General features: G+C 70.1%; 1 protein-coding gene across 7 annotated transcripts in view; it reads left to right on the forward strand.

Annotated features, from left to right (window-relative positions):
* The window catches only part of fhip1b (FHF complex subunit HOOK interacting protein 1B), a 276462-nt gene that overhangs the window by 98080 nt on the left and 164498 nt on the right, over positions 1–13884 (forward strand). For all 7 annotated transcript variants that reach the window (XR_011935254.1, XM_072477543.1, XM_072477544.1 and 4 more), the window contains exon 4: positions 7601–7759. Coding sequence is in view for 6 of the 7 variants with exons in the window: in XM_072477543.1 (XP_072333644.1) it covers positions 7601–7759 (159 nt within the window). In the remaining variant the exon portion in view is untranslated. The remainder of the gene's footprint in view (positions 1–7600; positions 7760–13884) is intronic.

Raw genomic sequence — 13884 nt, forward strand, 5'->3', positions numbered from 1 at the left:
GGCGGGGCGGAGAATGGCGGGGCTGGGAATGGCGGGGCGGAGAATGGCGGGACGGAGAATGCCGGGGCGGAGAATGGCGGGGCGGGGAATGGCGGGGCGGAGAATGCCGGGGCGGAGAATGGCGGGGCGGAGAATGCCGGGGCGGAGAATGCCGGGGCGGAGAATGGCGGGGCGGGGAATGGCGGGGCGGGGAATGGCGGGGCGGAGAATGGCGGGGCGGGGAATGGCGGGGCGGGGAATGGCGGGGCGGGGAATGGCGGGGCGGGGAATGGCGGGGCGGAGAATGGCGGGACGGAGAATGCCGGGGCGGAGAATGGCGGGGCGGGGAATGGCGGGGCGGGGAATGGCGGGGCGGAGAATGGCGGGGCGGAGAATGCCGGGGCGGAGAATGCCGGGGCGGAGAATGGCGGGGCGGGGAATGGCGGGGCGGAGAATGGCGGGGCTGGGAATGGCGGGGCGGAGAATGGCGGGACGGAGAATGCCGGGGCGGAGAATGGCGGGGCGGGGAATGGCGGGGCGGGGAATGCCGGGGCGGGGAATGCTGGGGCGGGGCGGAGAATGCCGGGGCGGGGAATGCCGGGGCGGGGAATGCCGGGGCGGGGCGGAGAATGCCGGGGCGGGGAATGCCGGGGCGGGGAATGCTGGGGCGGGGCGGAGAATGCCGGGGCGGGGAATGGCGGGGCGGGGCGGGGAATGGCGGGGCGGGGAAAGCCGGGGCGTGGAATGCCGGGGCGGGGAATGCCGGGGCGGGGAATGCCGGGGCGGGGAATGCCGGGGCGAGGAATGCTGGGGCTGGGAATGGCGGTTGGGAGAATGGCGTGGCGGGGAATGCCGGGGCGGGGAATGCTGGGGCTGGGAATGGCGGTTGGGAGAATGGCGTGGCGGGGAATGGCGGGGCGGAGAATGGCGGGGCGGGGAATGGCGGGGCGGGGAATGGCGGGGCGGAGAATGGCGGGGCGGAGAATGGCGGGGCGGGGAATGCCGGGGCGGGGAATGGCGGGACGGAGAATGCCGGGGCGGGGAATGCCAGGGCGTGGTATGGCGGGGCTGAGAATGTCGGGGCAGGGAATGCCGGGGCGGGGCGGAGAATGGCGGGGTGGAGAATGGCGGGGCGGAGAATGGCGGGGCGGGGAATGGCGGGGCGGAGAATGGCGGGGCGGGGAATGCCGGGGCGGGGAATGCCGGGGCGGGGCGGGGAATGGCGGGGTGGGGAATGGCGGGGCGGAGAATGGCGGGGCGGGGAATGGCGGGGTGGAGAATGGCGGGGCGGGGAATGCCGGGGCGGGGAATGCCGGGGCGGGGCGGGGAATGGCGGGGTGGGGAATGGCGGGGCGGAGAATGGCGGGGCGGGGAATGCCGGGGCGGGGAATGCTGGGGCGGGGCGGGGCGGGGAATGGCGGGGTGGAGAATGGCGGGACGGAGAATGGCGGGGTGGGGAATGGCGGGGCGGGGCGGGGAATGGCGGGGCGGAGAATGGTGGGGCGGGGAATGGCGGGGCGGGGCGGGGAATGGCGGGGCGGGGAAAGCCGGGGCGTGGAATGCCGGGGCGGGGAATGGCGGGGCGGAGAATGGCGGGGCAGAGAATGGCGGGGCGGAGAATGGCGGGGCGGAGAATGGCGGAGCGGGGAATGCCGGGGCGGAGAATGGCGGGGCGGTGAATGGCGGGGCGGAGAATGGCGGGGCGGGGAATGGCGGGGCGGGGAATGCCGGGGCGGGGAATGGCGGGGCGGGGAATGGCGGGGCGGAGAATGGCGGGGCGGGGAACGCCGGGGCGGAGAATGGCGGGGCGGAGAATGGCGGGGCGGAGAATGGCGGTCCGGGGAATGCCGGGGCGGAGAATGGCGGGGCGGAGAGTGGCGGAGCGGAGAATGGCGGGGCGTGGAATGCCGGGGCAGGGAATGCCGGGGCGGGGCGGGGAATGGCGGGGTGGAGAATGGCGGGACGGAGAATGGCGGGGCAGAGAATGGCGGGGCGGGGAATGCCGGGGCGGGGCGGGGAATGGCGGGGTGGGGAATGCCGGGGCGGGGCGGGGAATGGCGGGGCGGGGAATGGCGGGGCGGAGAATGGCGGGGCGGGGAATGGCGGGGCGGGGAATGCCGGGGCGGGGCGGGGAATGGCGGGGTGGGGAATGCCGGGGCGGGGCGGGGAATGGCGGGGCGGGGAATGGCGGGGCGGAGAATGGCGGGGCAGAGAATGGCGGGGCGGGGAATGCCGGGGCGGGGCGGGGAATGGCGGGGTGGGGAATGCCGGGGCGGGGCGGGGAATGGCGGGGCGGGGAATGGCGGGGCGGAGAATGGCGGGGCGGGGAATGGCGGGGCGGAGAATGGCGGGACAGAGAATGGCGGGGCGGGGAATGCCGGGGTGGAGAATGCCGGGGCGGGGAATGCTGGGGCGGGGCGGGGAATGCCGGGGAGGGGAATGCCGGGGCGGGGCGGAGAATTTTGGGGCGGGGAATGCTGGGGCGGGGCGGAGAATGCCGGGGCGGGGAATGCCGGGGCGGGGAATGGCGGGGCGGGGAATGGCGGGGCGGAGAATGGCGGGGCGGGGAATGGCGGGGCGGAGAATGGCGGGGCGGGGAATGCTGGGGCGGGGCGGGGAATGCCGGGGCGGGGAATGCCGGGGCGGGGAATGCCGGGGCGGGGAATGGCGGGGCGGGGAATGGCGGGTCGGAGAATGGCAGGGCGGGGAATGCCGGGGCGGGGTGGGGAATGGCGGGGCGGGGAATGGCGGGTCGGAGAATGGCAGGGCGGGGAATGCCGGGGCGGGGAATGCCGGGGCGGGGAATGCCGGGGCGGGGAATGCCGGGGAGGGGAATGCCGGGGCGGGGATTGCCGGGGCGGGGAGGGGAATGCCGGGGCGGGGAATGCCGGGGCGGGGAATGCCGGGGCTGGTAGGGGAATGCCGGGGAGGGGAATGCCGGGGCGGGGATTGCCGGGGCGGGGAGGGGAATGCCGGGGCGGGGAATGCCGGGGCGGAGAATGCCGGGGCGGGGAGGGGAATGCCGGGGAGGGGAATGCCGGGGCGGGGAATGCCGGGGAGGGGAGGGGAATGCCGGGGAGGGGAATGCCGGGGAGGGGAATGCCGGGGCGGAGAATGCCGGGGCGTGGAGGGGAATGCCGGGGAGGGGAATGCCGGGGCGGGGAATGCCGGGGCGGGGAATGCCGGGGCGGGGAATGCCGGGGCGGGGAATGGCGGGGCGGAGAATGGCGGGACGGAGAATGGCGGGGCGGGGAATGCCGGGGCAGGGAATGCCGGGGCGGGGCGGGGAATGGCGGGGTGGAGAATGGCGGGACGGAGAATGGCGGGGCGGGGAATGGCGGGGCGGAGAATGGCGGGGCGGGGAATGCCGGGGCGGGGAATGCCGGGGCGGGGCGGGGAATGGCGGGGCGGGGAATGGCGGGGCGGAGAATGGCGGGGCGGGGAATGGCGGGGTGGGGAATGGCGGGGTGGGGAATGCCGGGGCGGGGAATGCCGGGGAGGGGAATGCCGGGGAGGGGAATGCCGGGGTGGGGAATGGCGGGGTGGGGAATGCCGGGGTGGGGAATGGCGGGGTGGGGAATGGCGGGGCGGGGAATGCCGGGGCGGGGAATGGCGGGGTGGGGAATCCCGGGGCGGGGAATGGCGGGGCGGGGAATGCCGGGGCGGGGAATGCCGGGGTGGGGAATGGCGGGGTGGGGAATGGCGGGGTGGGGAATGGCGGGGCGGGGAATGCCGGGGTGGGGAATGGCGGGGTGGGGAATGCCGGGGCAGGGAATGCCGGGGAGGGGAGGGGAATGCCGGGGCGGGGAGGGGAATGCCGGGGAGGGGAATGCCGGGGCGGGGAGGGGAATGCCGGGGAGGGGAATGCCGGGGAGGGGAGGGGAATGCCGGGGCGGGGAATGCCGGGGAGGGGAGGGGAATGCCGGGGCGGGAATGCCGGGGAGGGGAATGCCGGGGCGGGGAATGCCGGGGCGGGGCGGGGAATGCCGGGGTGGGGAATGGCGGGACGGAGAATGGCGGGGCGGGGAATGGCGGGGCGGAGAATGGCGGGGCGGGGAATGCCGGGGCGGGGAATGCCGGGGCGGGGCGGGGAATGGCGGGGCGGGGAATGGCGGGGCGGAGAATGGCGGGGCGGGGAATGGCGGGGTGGGGAATGGCGGGGTGGGGAATGCCGGGGAGGGGAATGCCGGGGAGGGGAATGCCGGGGTGGGGAATGGCGGGGTGGGGAATGCCGGGGTGGGGAATGGCGGGGTGGGGAATGGCGGGGCGGGGAATGCCGGGGCGGGGAATGGCGGGGTGGGGAATGCCGGGGCGGGGAATGGCGGGGTGGGGAATGCCGGGGCGGGGAATGCCGGGGTGGGGAATGGCGGGGCGGGGAATGGCGGGGCGGGGAATGCCGGGGTGGGGAATGGCGGGGTGGGGAATGCCGGGGCGGGGAATGCCGGGGAGGGGAGGGGAATGCCGGGGCGGGGAGGGGAATGCCGGGGAGGGGAATGCCGGGGCGGGGAGGGGAATGCCGGGGAGGGGAATGCCGGGGCGGGGAATGCCGGGGAGGGGAGGGGAATGCCGGGGCGGGGAATGCCGGGGAGGGGAATGCCGGGGCGGGGAATGCCGGGGCGGGGAAAGAGGGGAATGCCGGGGCGGGGAATGCCGGGGAGGGGAATGCCGGGGTGGGGAATGCCGGGGCGGGGAAAGAGGGGAATGCCGGGGCGGGGAATGCCGGGGCGGGGAAAGAGGGGAATGCCGGGGTGGGGAATGGCGGGGCGAGGAATGCCGGGGAGGGGAATGCCGGGGTGGGGAATGCCGGGGCGGGGAATGCCGGGGAGGAGAATGCCGGGGCGGGGAATGCCGGGGAGGGGAATGCCGGGGTGGGGAATGCCGGGGCGGGGAAAGAGGGGAATGCCGGGGCGGGGAATGCCGGGGCGGGGAAAGAGGGGAATGCCGGGGTGGGGAATGGCGGGGCGAGGAATGCCGGGGCGGGGAAAGAGGGGAATGCCGGGGAGGGGAATGCCGGGGCGGGGAATGCCGGGGCGGGGAAAGAGGGGAATGCCGGGGAGGGGAATGCCGGGGCGGGGAATGCCGGGGCGGGGAGGGGAATGCCGGGGCGGGGTGGGGAATGCCGGGGCGGGGAGGGGAATGCCGGGGAGGGGAATGCCGGGGCGGGGTGGGGAATGCCGGGGAGGGGAATGCCGGGGCGGGGAGGGGAATGCCGGGGAGGGGAAAGAGGGGAATGCCGGGGAGGGGAATGCCGGGGCGGGGAATGCCGGGGCGGGGAAAGAGGGGAATGCCGGGGTGGGGAATGCCGGGGCGGGGTGGGGAATGCCGGGGCGGGGAGGGGAATGCCGGGGAGGGGAATGCCGGGGCGGGGAGGGGAATGCCGGGGCGGGGAGGGGAATGCCGGGGAGGGGAATGCCGGGGCGGGGAGGGGAATGCCGGGGCGGGGAGGGGAATGCCGGGGTGGGGAATGCCGGGGCGGGGAGGGGAATGCCGGGGAGGGGAATGCCGGGGCGGGGAATGCCGGGGCGGGCCTGCAGCAATGGCCGCTGGTATGGCGATACCCGGCACCGGTCCCGATTTTGTGCACCGAAATGGATTCTCCGCCCCGGTGCCGGACGTGGTTTTGGTGTCGGGATGCAGAGAATCCAGCTCCGTGTCTCAGTGCTGCCTGCTGAAAGGGCCCAGGGTGTGATCAGCGACTCTGCAGGCAGTCTGTCTCGCTGCTGCCTGCATCCTCTGCCAGAGTTGGATTGGAATGTTTGGAATCTCCTGGGCGGTTTTTGAAGCCAACAGGGTGTGTACCCTTGCCTCTCGAGAGACAGACACAACCACTTCCTGGCATCGTGGCTGGTCCTGCCCTGGTCACAGCTGAGTGGTGTATTTACTGAGGCTGCTTTTAGATTGCAAGTTCAGCTGACGTTCTATCGGGCACAGGCTTGGTCCCCTCCAGTATTTAACCCACTCCTCTCTGCCCACTGCTTGGTGTAAAAGTTCTTGCAGGATATGCACAAATTGGCGGAGGCATTTCCCACATTACAATTGGCTTTAAAAACACCGTTGTAAGTCCGAGAGGGTGGGAAAGAAGTGGAAGTCTTTCTTTAGCAGCTTTTACAGCAGCTAATTTACATCGAGCTGACATCTGCATCTCCAAACCTAACCTTCCAAACCGATCATTGTGAAGGAGCAGAGATCCGGGTGTCCAGATACACAAATCACTCAGCTGGTGTACAACAACAACACCCACCATTTACATAGCGCCTTTAGCACAGGGAAACATCCCAAACTGCTTCCCAGACGCACTTTGAAACTGAAATCGGAAATCACATCGATAGGCCAGCAGCTCGCTCACAGAGTTCTGTTTTGGAGAGGGGGGGAATTCCAGAGCTTTGGTCCCAGCTGGGGGCACAGTTCCAAAGGTGGAAATTGGGAGGGGTTGAGGAGAGCAGGTCTCTCAGAGCAGTGTAGGGCTGGAGGAGGTTTGAAAAAAAAATGAGAATTTTAAAAAGCACAGATACAAAAGGTAATGAGAAACGATAAAACACTAAAAATTCTGAGGATGGGGTAAGTGGAATTCGATGGAATCTTTTTTTAAATTCATCGACGGGATGTGGGTGTCGCTGGTTAGGCCAGCATTTATTGCCCATCCCTAATTGCCTTTCAGAAGGTGGGGGTGAGCTGCCTTCTTGAACCGCTGCAGTCCCTGAGGTGTAGGTACACCCACTGTGCTGTTAGGGAGGGAGTTCCAGGATGTTGCCCCAGCGACAGTGAAGGAACGGCGATATATTTCCCAGTCAGGGCAGTGAGTGACTTGAAGGGGAACCTCCAGGTGGTGGGGGCCCCAGGTATCTGCTGCTCTTGTCCTTCTAGATGGTAGTGGTCGTGGGTTTGGAAAGTGCTGTCTGAGGAACCTTGGTGAGTTCCTGCAGTGCATCTTGTAGATGGTGCACACGGCTGTCACTGTGCGTCGGTGGGGGAGAGTTTGAATGTTTGTGGAAGGGGAGCCAATCAAACGGCTGCTTTGTCCTGGATAGTGTTGAGCTTCTTGAGTGTTGTTGGAGCTGCGCTCATCCAGGCAAGTGGAGAGTATTCCAGCACACTGCTGACTTGTGCCTTGTAGATGGTGGACAGGCTTTGAGGGGTCAGGAGGTGAGTTACTTGCTGTAGGATTCCTGGCCTCTGACCTGCCGTGGTAGCCACAGTATTAATGTGGCTGGGTCCAGTTCAGTTTCTGATCAATGGTAACCCCCAGGATGTTGACTGTGGGGATTCAGCGATGGTAATGCCATTGAATGTCAAGGGCGCCCCCCCCCCCACACACACACACACCTCCCGCCCTCCCAAAAGCTCACTGGCTGCTCAGTGATGCTCGGATCTTTGAAGAATAAGGTTGATAGATTTTCATTGCATATACTGAGGGATGTGGAGCTATGGTGTCACATGACTGTCTGTAATATTACTCATTATGTCCTCATAATGTCTACTTTCTCCACCTGTCCTGTTGTGTGTAACACATCCCCCGAATCCCCGCATTGGGTTGTGGGTGAATGAGACGTTTATAATCTTCGTCTGTGTCTTGTCTGACATTGTGTGCTGTCTCTCTGACCTTTCACCTTGGCTCCGACAGGTGCTGGCCACGGGCCTCAGTGCACTTTACTCATCTTTACCTCGAAAGATCGAAGTGCGTGGCGATGATTGGCATGCGCTGCGGCGCGAGGACTGGATGGGTGTCACCTCGCTCACCATGTTCATGAACTCCCTGGAATTCTGTAACGCTGTCATTCAGGTACACCGCTCCCGTTCTAAAACCAGCCTGTTGACAACGTCGCTATTGATCAGGGAAAGGGGTTGACCAGCCAGAATCAGTTACAATCTGATCAAGGGATTTCCCAGAATATTTTCAGTGGGAAAGGGGGACATTCATCCCACCAGGTCGGCACTGGCTCTCGGGAAAGAACATTCCACCAAGTCCCACGCCCCTGCCTTGGAACCTTGCACATTCTTTCCTTTCCGAAAACAATCCAATTCCCTTTCGAATACCTCGAAGCTGCCTCTTCCACCCTCCCAGGAAGTTCGTTCCAGACTCTAACCACCCCCTGGGTGAAATAATTTTTCCTCACATCATTTCTGCTTCTTTTGGCCTTTTTGGTGAGGAAAACAGTCCCAACCTCTCCCATCTATCATCGTACCTACAGTTATTTATCTCTGGAATCATTCTTGTGAATCTCCTCTGCACTCTCCCCAACACCTTCACATTCTTCATTCAGTATGGAGCCCAGAACTGGACCCAGAAATCCAGATGAGGCCTAACGAGTGTCCTGTACAAGTTCAACATGTACTCTTGTACTCAATATCCCTATTAATAGAACCCTCTGTGTTTTATCCACAGTCTCTCTCCTTACCCGACCACCTTCACTGACTTATGTACATTGTCACACAGATTTCTTTGTTCCTGCGCCTCCTTAAGGCTTTCTCTCTTTATTTGATACTGTCGCTTCACACTCTTCCTGCCAAAATGAATGACCTAACACTCTGCATTGAACTCCATCTGCCACTTGTCTGCCCAATCCACCAGCATGTATCTATGCTCTTTTGAAGTTCCAATCTTCGTATCATTCTGCACACCAAGGTCTGGGTCATTAATATATACCAGGAAGACCAAAGGTGCCTGGTATATATTAATTCACGCCAGCTGGATTCACGCCAGCCCCCGGCGATACTCCGACCCGGCGGGGGTCCAAGAATCCCACCCCATGAAACCGTTGTGGATTGTTGTAAAAACCCATCTGGGTCACAAATGTCCTTCAGGGAAGGAAATCTGCCGACCTTACCCGGTCTGGCCTCCATGTGACTCCAGACACACAGCGATGTGATTGACTCTTAAATACCCTCGGGGATGGGCAGTAAATATTGGCACAGCGGGGCCGGGTCGGGAGCGCCGGGGCCGGGTGTAACGGGGCCGGGTGTAACGGGGCCGGGTGTAACGGGGCCGGGTGTAACGGGGCCGGGTGTAACGGGGCCGGGTGTAACGGGGCCGGGTGTAACGGGGCCGGGTGTAACGGGGCCGGGTGTAACGGGGCCGGGTGTAACGGGGCCGGGTGTAACGGGGCCGGGTGTAACGGGGCCGGGTGTAGCGGGGCCGGGTGTAGCGGGGCCGGGTGTAGCGGGGCCGGGTGTAACGGGGCCGGGTGTAACGGGGCCGGGTGTAACGGGGCCGGGTGTAACGGGGCCGGGTGTAACGGGGCCGGGTGTAACGGGGCCGGGTGTGGCGGGGCCGGGTGTGGCGGGGCCGGGTGTAACGGGGCCGGGTGTGGCGGGGCCGGGTGTAACGGGGCCGGGAGCGCCGGGGACGGGTGTGGCGGGGCCGGGTGTAACGGGGCCGGGTGTAACGGGGCCGGGTGTAGCGGGGCCGGGTGTAACGGGGCCGGGTGCAACGGGGCCGGGTGCAACGGGGCCGGGTGTAACGGGGCCGGGTGTAACGGGGCCGGGTGTAGCGGGGCCGGGTGTAACGGGGCCGGGTGTAACGGGGCCGGGTGTAACGGGGCCGGGTGTAACGGGGCCGGGTGTAACGGGGCCGGGTGTAACGGGGCCGGGTGCGGCGGGGCCGGGTGTAATGGGGCCGGGTGTAACGGGGCCGGGTGTAACGGGGCCGGGTGTAACGGGGCCGGGTGTAACGGGGCCGGGTGCGGCAGGGCCGGGGGTAACGGGGCCGGGTGTAACGGGGCCGGGTGTAACGGGGCCGGGTGCGGCGGGGCCGGGTGCGACGGGGCCGGGTGTAACGGGGCCGGGTGTAACGGGGCCGGGTGCAGCAGGGCCGGGGGTAACGGGGCCGGGTGTAACGGGGCCGGGTGTAACGGGGCCGGGTGCAACGGGGCCGGGTGCAACGGGGCCGGGTGTAACGGGGCCGGGTGTAACGGGGCCGGGTGCAACGGGGCCGGGTGTAACGGGGCCGGGTGTAACGGGGCCGGGTGCGGCGGGGCCGTGTGTAACGGGGCCGGGTGTAACGGGGCCGGGTGCGGCGGGGCCGGGTGTAACGGGGCCGGGTGTAACGGGGCCGGGTGTAACGGGGCCGGGTGTAACGGGGCCGGGTGCGGCAGGGCCGGGGGTAACGGGGCCGGGTGTAACGGGGCCGGGTGTAACGGGGCCGGGTGTAACGGGGCCGGGTGTAACGGGGCCGGGTGTAACGGGGCCGGGTGTAGCAGGGCCGGGTGCGGCGGGGCCGGGTGTAACGGGGCCGGGTGTAACGGGGCCGGGTGTAACGGGGCCGGGTGTAACGGGGCCGGGTGTAACGGGGCCGGGTGTAACGGGGCCGGGTGTGGCGGGGCCGGGTGTGGCGGGGCCGGGTGTAACGGGGCCGGGTGTGGCGGGGCCGGGTGTAACGGGGCCGGGAGCGCCGGGGACGGGTGTGGCGGGGCCGGGTGTAACGGGGCCGGGTGTAACGGGGCCGGGTGTAACGGGGCCGGGTGTAACGGGGCCGGGTGCAACGGGGCCGGGTGCAACGGGGCCGGGTGTAACGGGGCCGGGTGTAACGGGGCCGGGTGTAACGGGGCCGGGTGTAGCGGGGCCGGGTGTAACGGGGCCGGGTGTAACGGGGCCGGGTGTAACGGGGCCGGGTGTAACGGGGCCGGGTGCGGCGGGGCCGGGTGTAATGGGGCCGGGTGTAACGGGGCCGGGTGTAACGGGGCCGGGTGTAACGGGGCCGGGTGTAACGGGGCCGGGTGCGGCAGGGCCGGGGGTAACGGGGCCGGGTGTAACGGGGCCGGGTGCGGCGGGGCCGGGTGCGACGGGGCCGGGTGTAACGGGGCCGGGTGTAACGGGGCCGGGTGTAACGGGGCCGGGTGCAGCAGGGCCGGGGGTAACGGGGCCGGGTGTAACGGGGCCGGGTGTAACGGGGCCGGGTGTAACGGGGCCGGGTGCGGCGGGGCCGGGTGTAACGGGGCCGGGTGTAACGGGGCCGGGTGTAACGGGGCCGGGTGTAACGGGGCCGGGTGCAACGGGGCCGGGTGCAACGGGGCCGGGTGTAACGGGGCCGGGTGTAACGGGGCCGGGTGTAACGGGGCCGGGTGCAACGGGGCCGGGTGCAACGGGGCCGGGTGCAACGGGGCCGGGTGCAACGGGGCCGGGTGTAACGGGGCCGGGTGTAACGGGGCCGGGTGCAACGGGGCCGGGTGTAACGGGGCCGGGTGTAACGGGGCCGGGTGTAACGGGGCCGGGTGTAACGGGGCCGGGTGCGGCGGGGCCGTGTGTAACGGGGCCGGGTGTAACGGGGCCGGGTGCGGCAGGGCCGGGGGTAACGGGGCCGGGTGTAACGGGGCCGGGTGTAACGGGGCCGGGTGTAACGGGGCTGGGTGTAACGGGGCCGGGTGTAGCAGGGCCGGGTGCGGCGGGGCCGGGTGTAACGGGGCCGGGTGTAACGGGGCCGGGTGTAACGGGGCCGGGTGTAACGGGGCCGGGTGTAACGGGGCCGGGTGCGGCGGGGCCGGGTGTAACGGGGCCGGGTGTGGCGGGGCCGGGTGTAACGGGGCCGGGCGTAACGCGGCAGGGCCGGGTGTAACGGGGCCGGGCGTAACGCGGCAGGGCCGGGTGTAACGGGGCCGGGTGTAACGGGGCCGGGTGTAACGGGGCCGGGTGTAACGGGGCCGGGTGTAACGGGGCCGGGTGTAACGGGGCTGGGTGTAACGGGGCCGGGTGTAGCAGGGCCGGGTGCGGCGGGGCCGGGTGTAACGGGGCCGGGTGTAACGGGGCCGGGTGTAACGGGGCCGGGTGTAACGGGGCCGGGTGTAACGGGGCCGGGTGCGGCGGGGCCGGGTGTAACGGGGCCGGGTGTGGCGGGGCCGGGTGTAACGGGGCCGGGCGTAACGCGGCAGGGCCGGGTGTAACGGGGCCGGGCGTAACGCGGCAGGGCCGGGTGTAACGGGGCCGGGTGTAACGGGGCCGGGTGTAACGGGGCCGGGTGTAACGGGGCCGGGCGTAACGCGGCAGGGCCGGGTGTAACGGGGCCGGGTGCAACGGGGCCGGGTGTAACGGGGCCGGGTGCAACGGGGCCGGGTGTAACGGGGCCGGGTGCGGCGGGGCCGGGTGTAACGGGGCCGGGTGTAACGGGGCCGGGTGCGGCGGGGCCGGGTGTAACGGGGCCGGGTGTAACGGGGCCGGGTGCGGCGGGGCCGGGTGCGACGGGGCCGGGTGTAACGGGGCCGGGTGTAACGGGGCCGGGTGTAACGGGGCCGGGTGCGGCAGGGCCGGGGGTAACGGGGCCGGGTGCAACGGGGCCGGGTGTAACGGGGCCGGGTGTAACGGGGCCGGGTGTAACGGGGCCGGGTGCAACGGGGCCGGGTGCAACGGGGCCGGGTGCAACGGGGCCGGGTGTAACGGGGCCGGGTGTAACGGGGCCGGGTGCAACGGGGCCGGGTGCGGCGGGGCCGGGTGCGGCGGGGCCGGGTGCGGTGGGGCCGGGTGTAACGGGGCCGGGTGCAACGGGGCCGGGTGTAACGGGGCCGGGTGTAACGGGGCCGGGTGTAACGGGGCCGGGTGTAACGGGGCCGGGTGTAACGGGGCCGGGTGCAACGGGGCCGGGTGCAACGGGGCCGGGTGCAACGGGGCCGGGTGCAACGGGGCCGGGTGCAACGGGGCCGGGTGTAACGGGGCCGGGTGTAGCGGGGCCGGGTGTAACGGGGCCGGGTGTAGCGGGGCCGGGTGTAACGGGGCCGGGTGTAGCGGGGCCGGGTGTAACGGGGCCGGGTGTAACGGGGCCGGGTGTAACGGGGCCGGGTGTAGCGGGGCCGGGTGTAACCGGGCCGGGTGTAACGGGGCCGGGTGTGACGGGGCCGGGTGTGACGGGGCCGGGTGTAACGGGGCCGGGTGTAACGGGGCCGGGTGTAACGGGGCCGGGTGTGACGGGGCCGGGTGCGGTGGGGCCGTGTGTAACGGGGCCGGGTGTAACGGGGCCGGGTGCGGCGGGGCCGGGTGCGACGGGGCCGGGTGTAACGGGGCCGGGTGTAACGGGGCCGGGTGTAACGGGGCCGGGTGCAGCAGGGCCGGGGGTAACGGGGCCGGGTGTAACGGGGCCGGGTGTAACGGGGCCGGGTGTAACGGGGCCGGGTGTAACGGGGCCGGGTGCAACGGGGCCGGGTGCAACGGGGCCGGGTGTAACGGGGCCGGGTGTAACGGGGCCGGGTGTAACGGGGCCGGGTGTAACGGGGCCGGGTGTAACGGGGCCGGGTGCAACGGGGCCGGGTGTAACCGGGCCGGGTGTAACGGGGCCGGGTGCAACGGGGCCGGGTGCAACGGGGCCGGGTGCAACGGGGCCGGGTGTAACGGGGCCGGGTGTAACGGGGCCGGGTGCAACGGGGCCGGGTGTAACGGGGCCGGGTGTAACGGGGCCGGGTGTAACGGGGCCGGGTGTAACGGGGCCGGGTGTAACGGGGCCGGGTGCGGCGGGGCCGTGTGTAACGGGGCCGGGTGTAACGGGGCCGGGTGTAACGGGGCCGGGTGTAACGGGGCCGGGTGTAACGGGGCCGGGTGCGGCAGGGCCGGGGGTAACGGGGCCGGGTGTAACGGGGCCGGGTGTAACGGGGCCGGGTGTAACGGGGCTGGGTGTAACGGGGCCGGGTGTAGCAGGGCCGGGTGCGGCGGGGCCGGGTGTAACGGGGCCGGGTGTAACGGGGCCGGGTGTAACGGGGCCGGGTGTAACGGGGCCGGGTGTAACGGGGCCGGGTGCGGCGGGGCCGGGTGTAACGGGGCCGGGTGTGGCGGGGCCGGGTGTAACGGGGCCGGGCGTAACGCGGCAGGGCCGGGTGTAACGGGGCCGGGCGTAACGCGGCAGGGCCGGGTGTAACGGGGCCGGGTGTAACGGGGCCGGGTGTAACGGGGCCGGGTGTAACGGGGCCGGGTGCGGCAGGGCCGGGGGTAACG

The sequence above is a fragment of the Scyliorhinus torazame genome, chromosome 15 (assembly GCF_047496885.1).
Source record: "Scyliorhinus torazame isolate Kashiwa2021f chromosome 15, sScyTor2.1, whole genome shotgun sequence".
Lineage (NCBI taxonomy): Eukaryota > Metazoa > Chordata > Chondrichthyes > Carcharhiniformes > Scyliorhinidae > Scyliorhinus > Scyliorhinus torazame.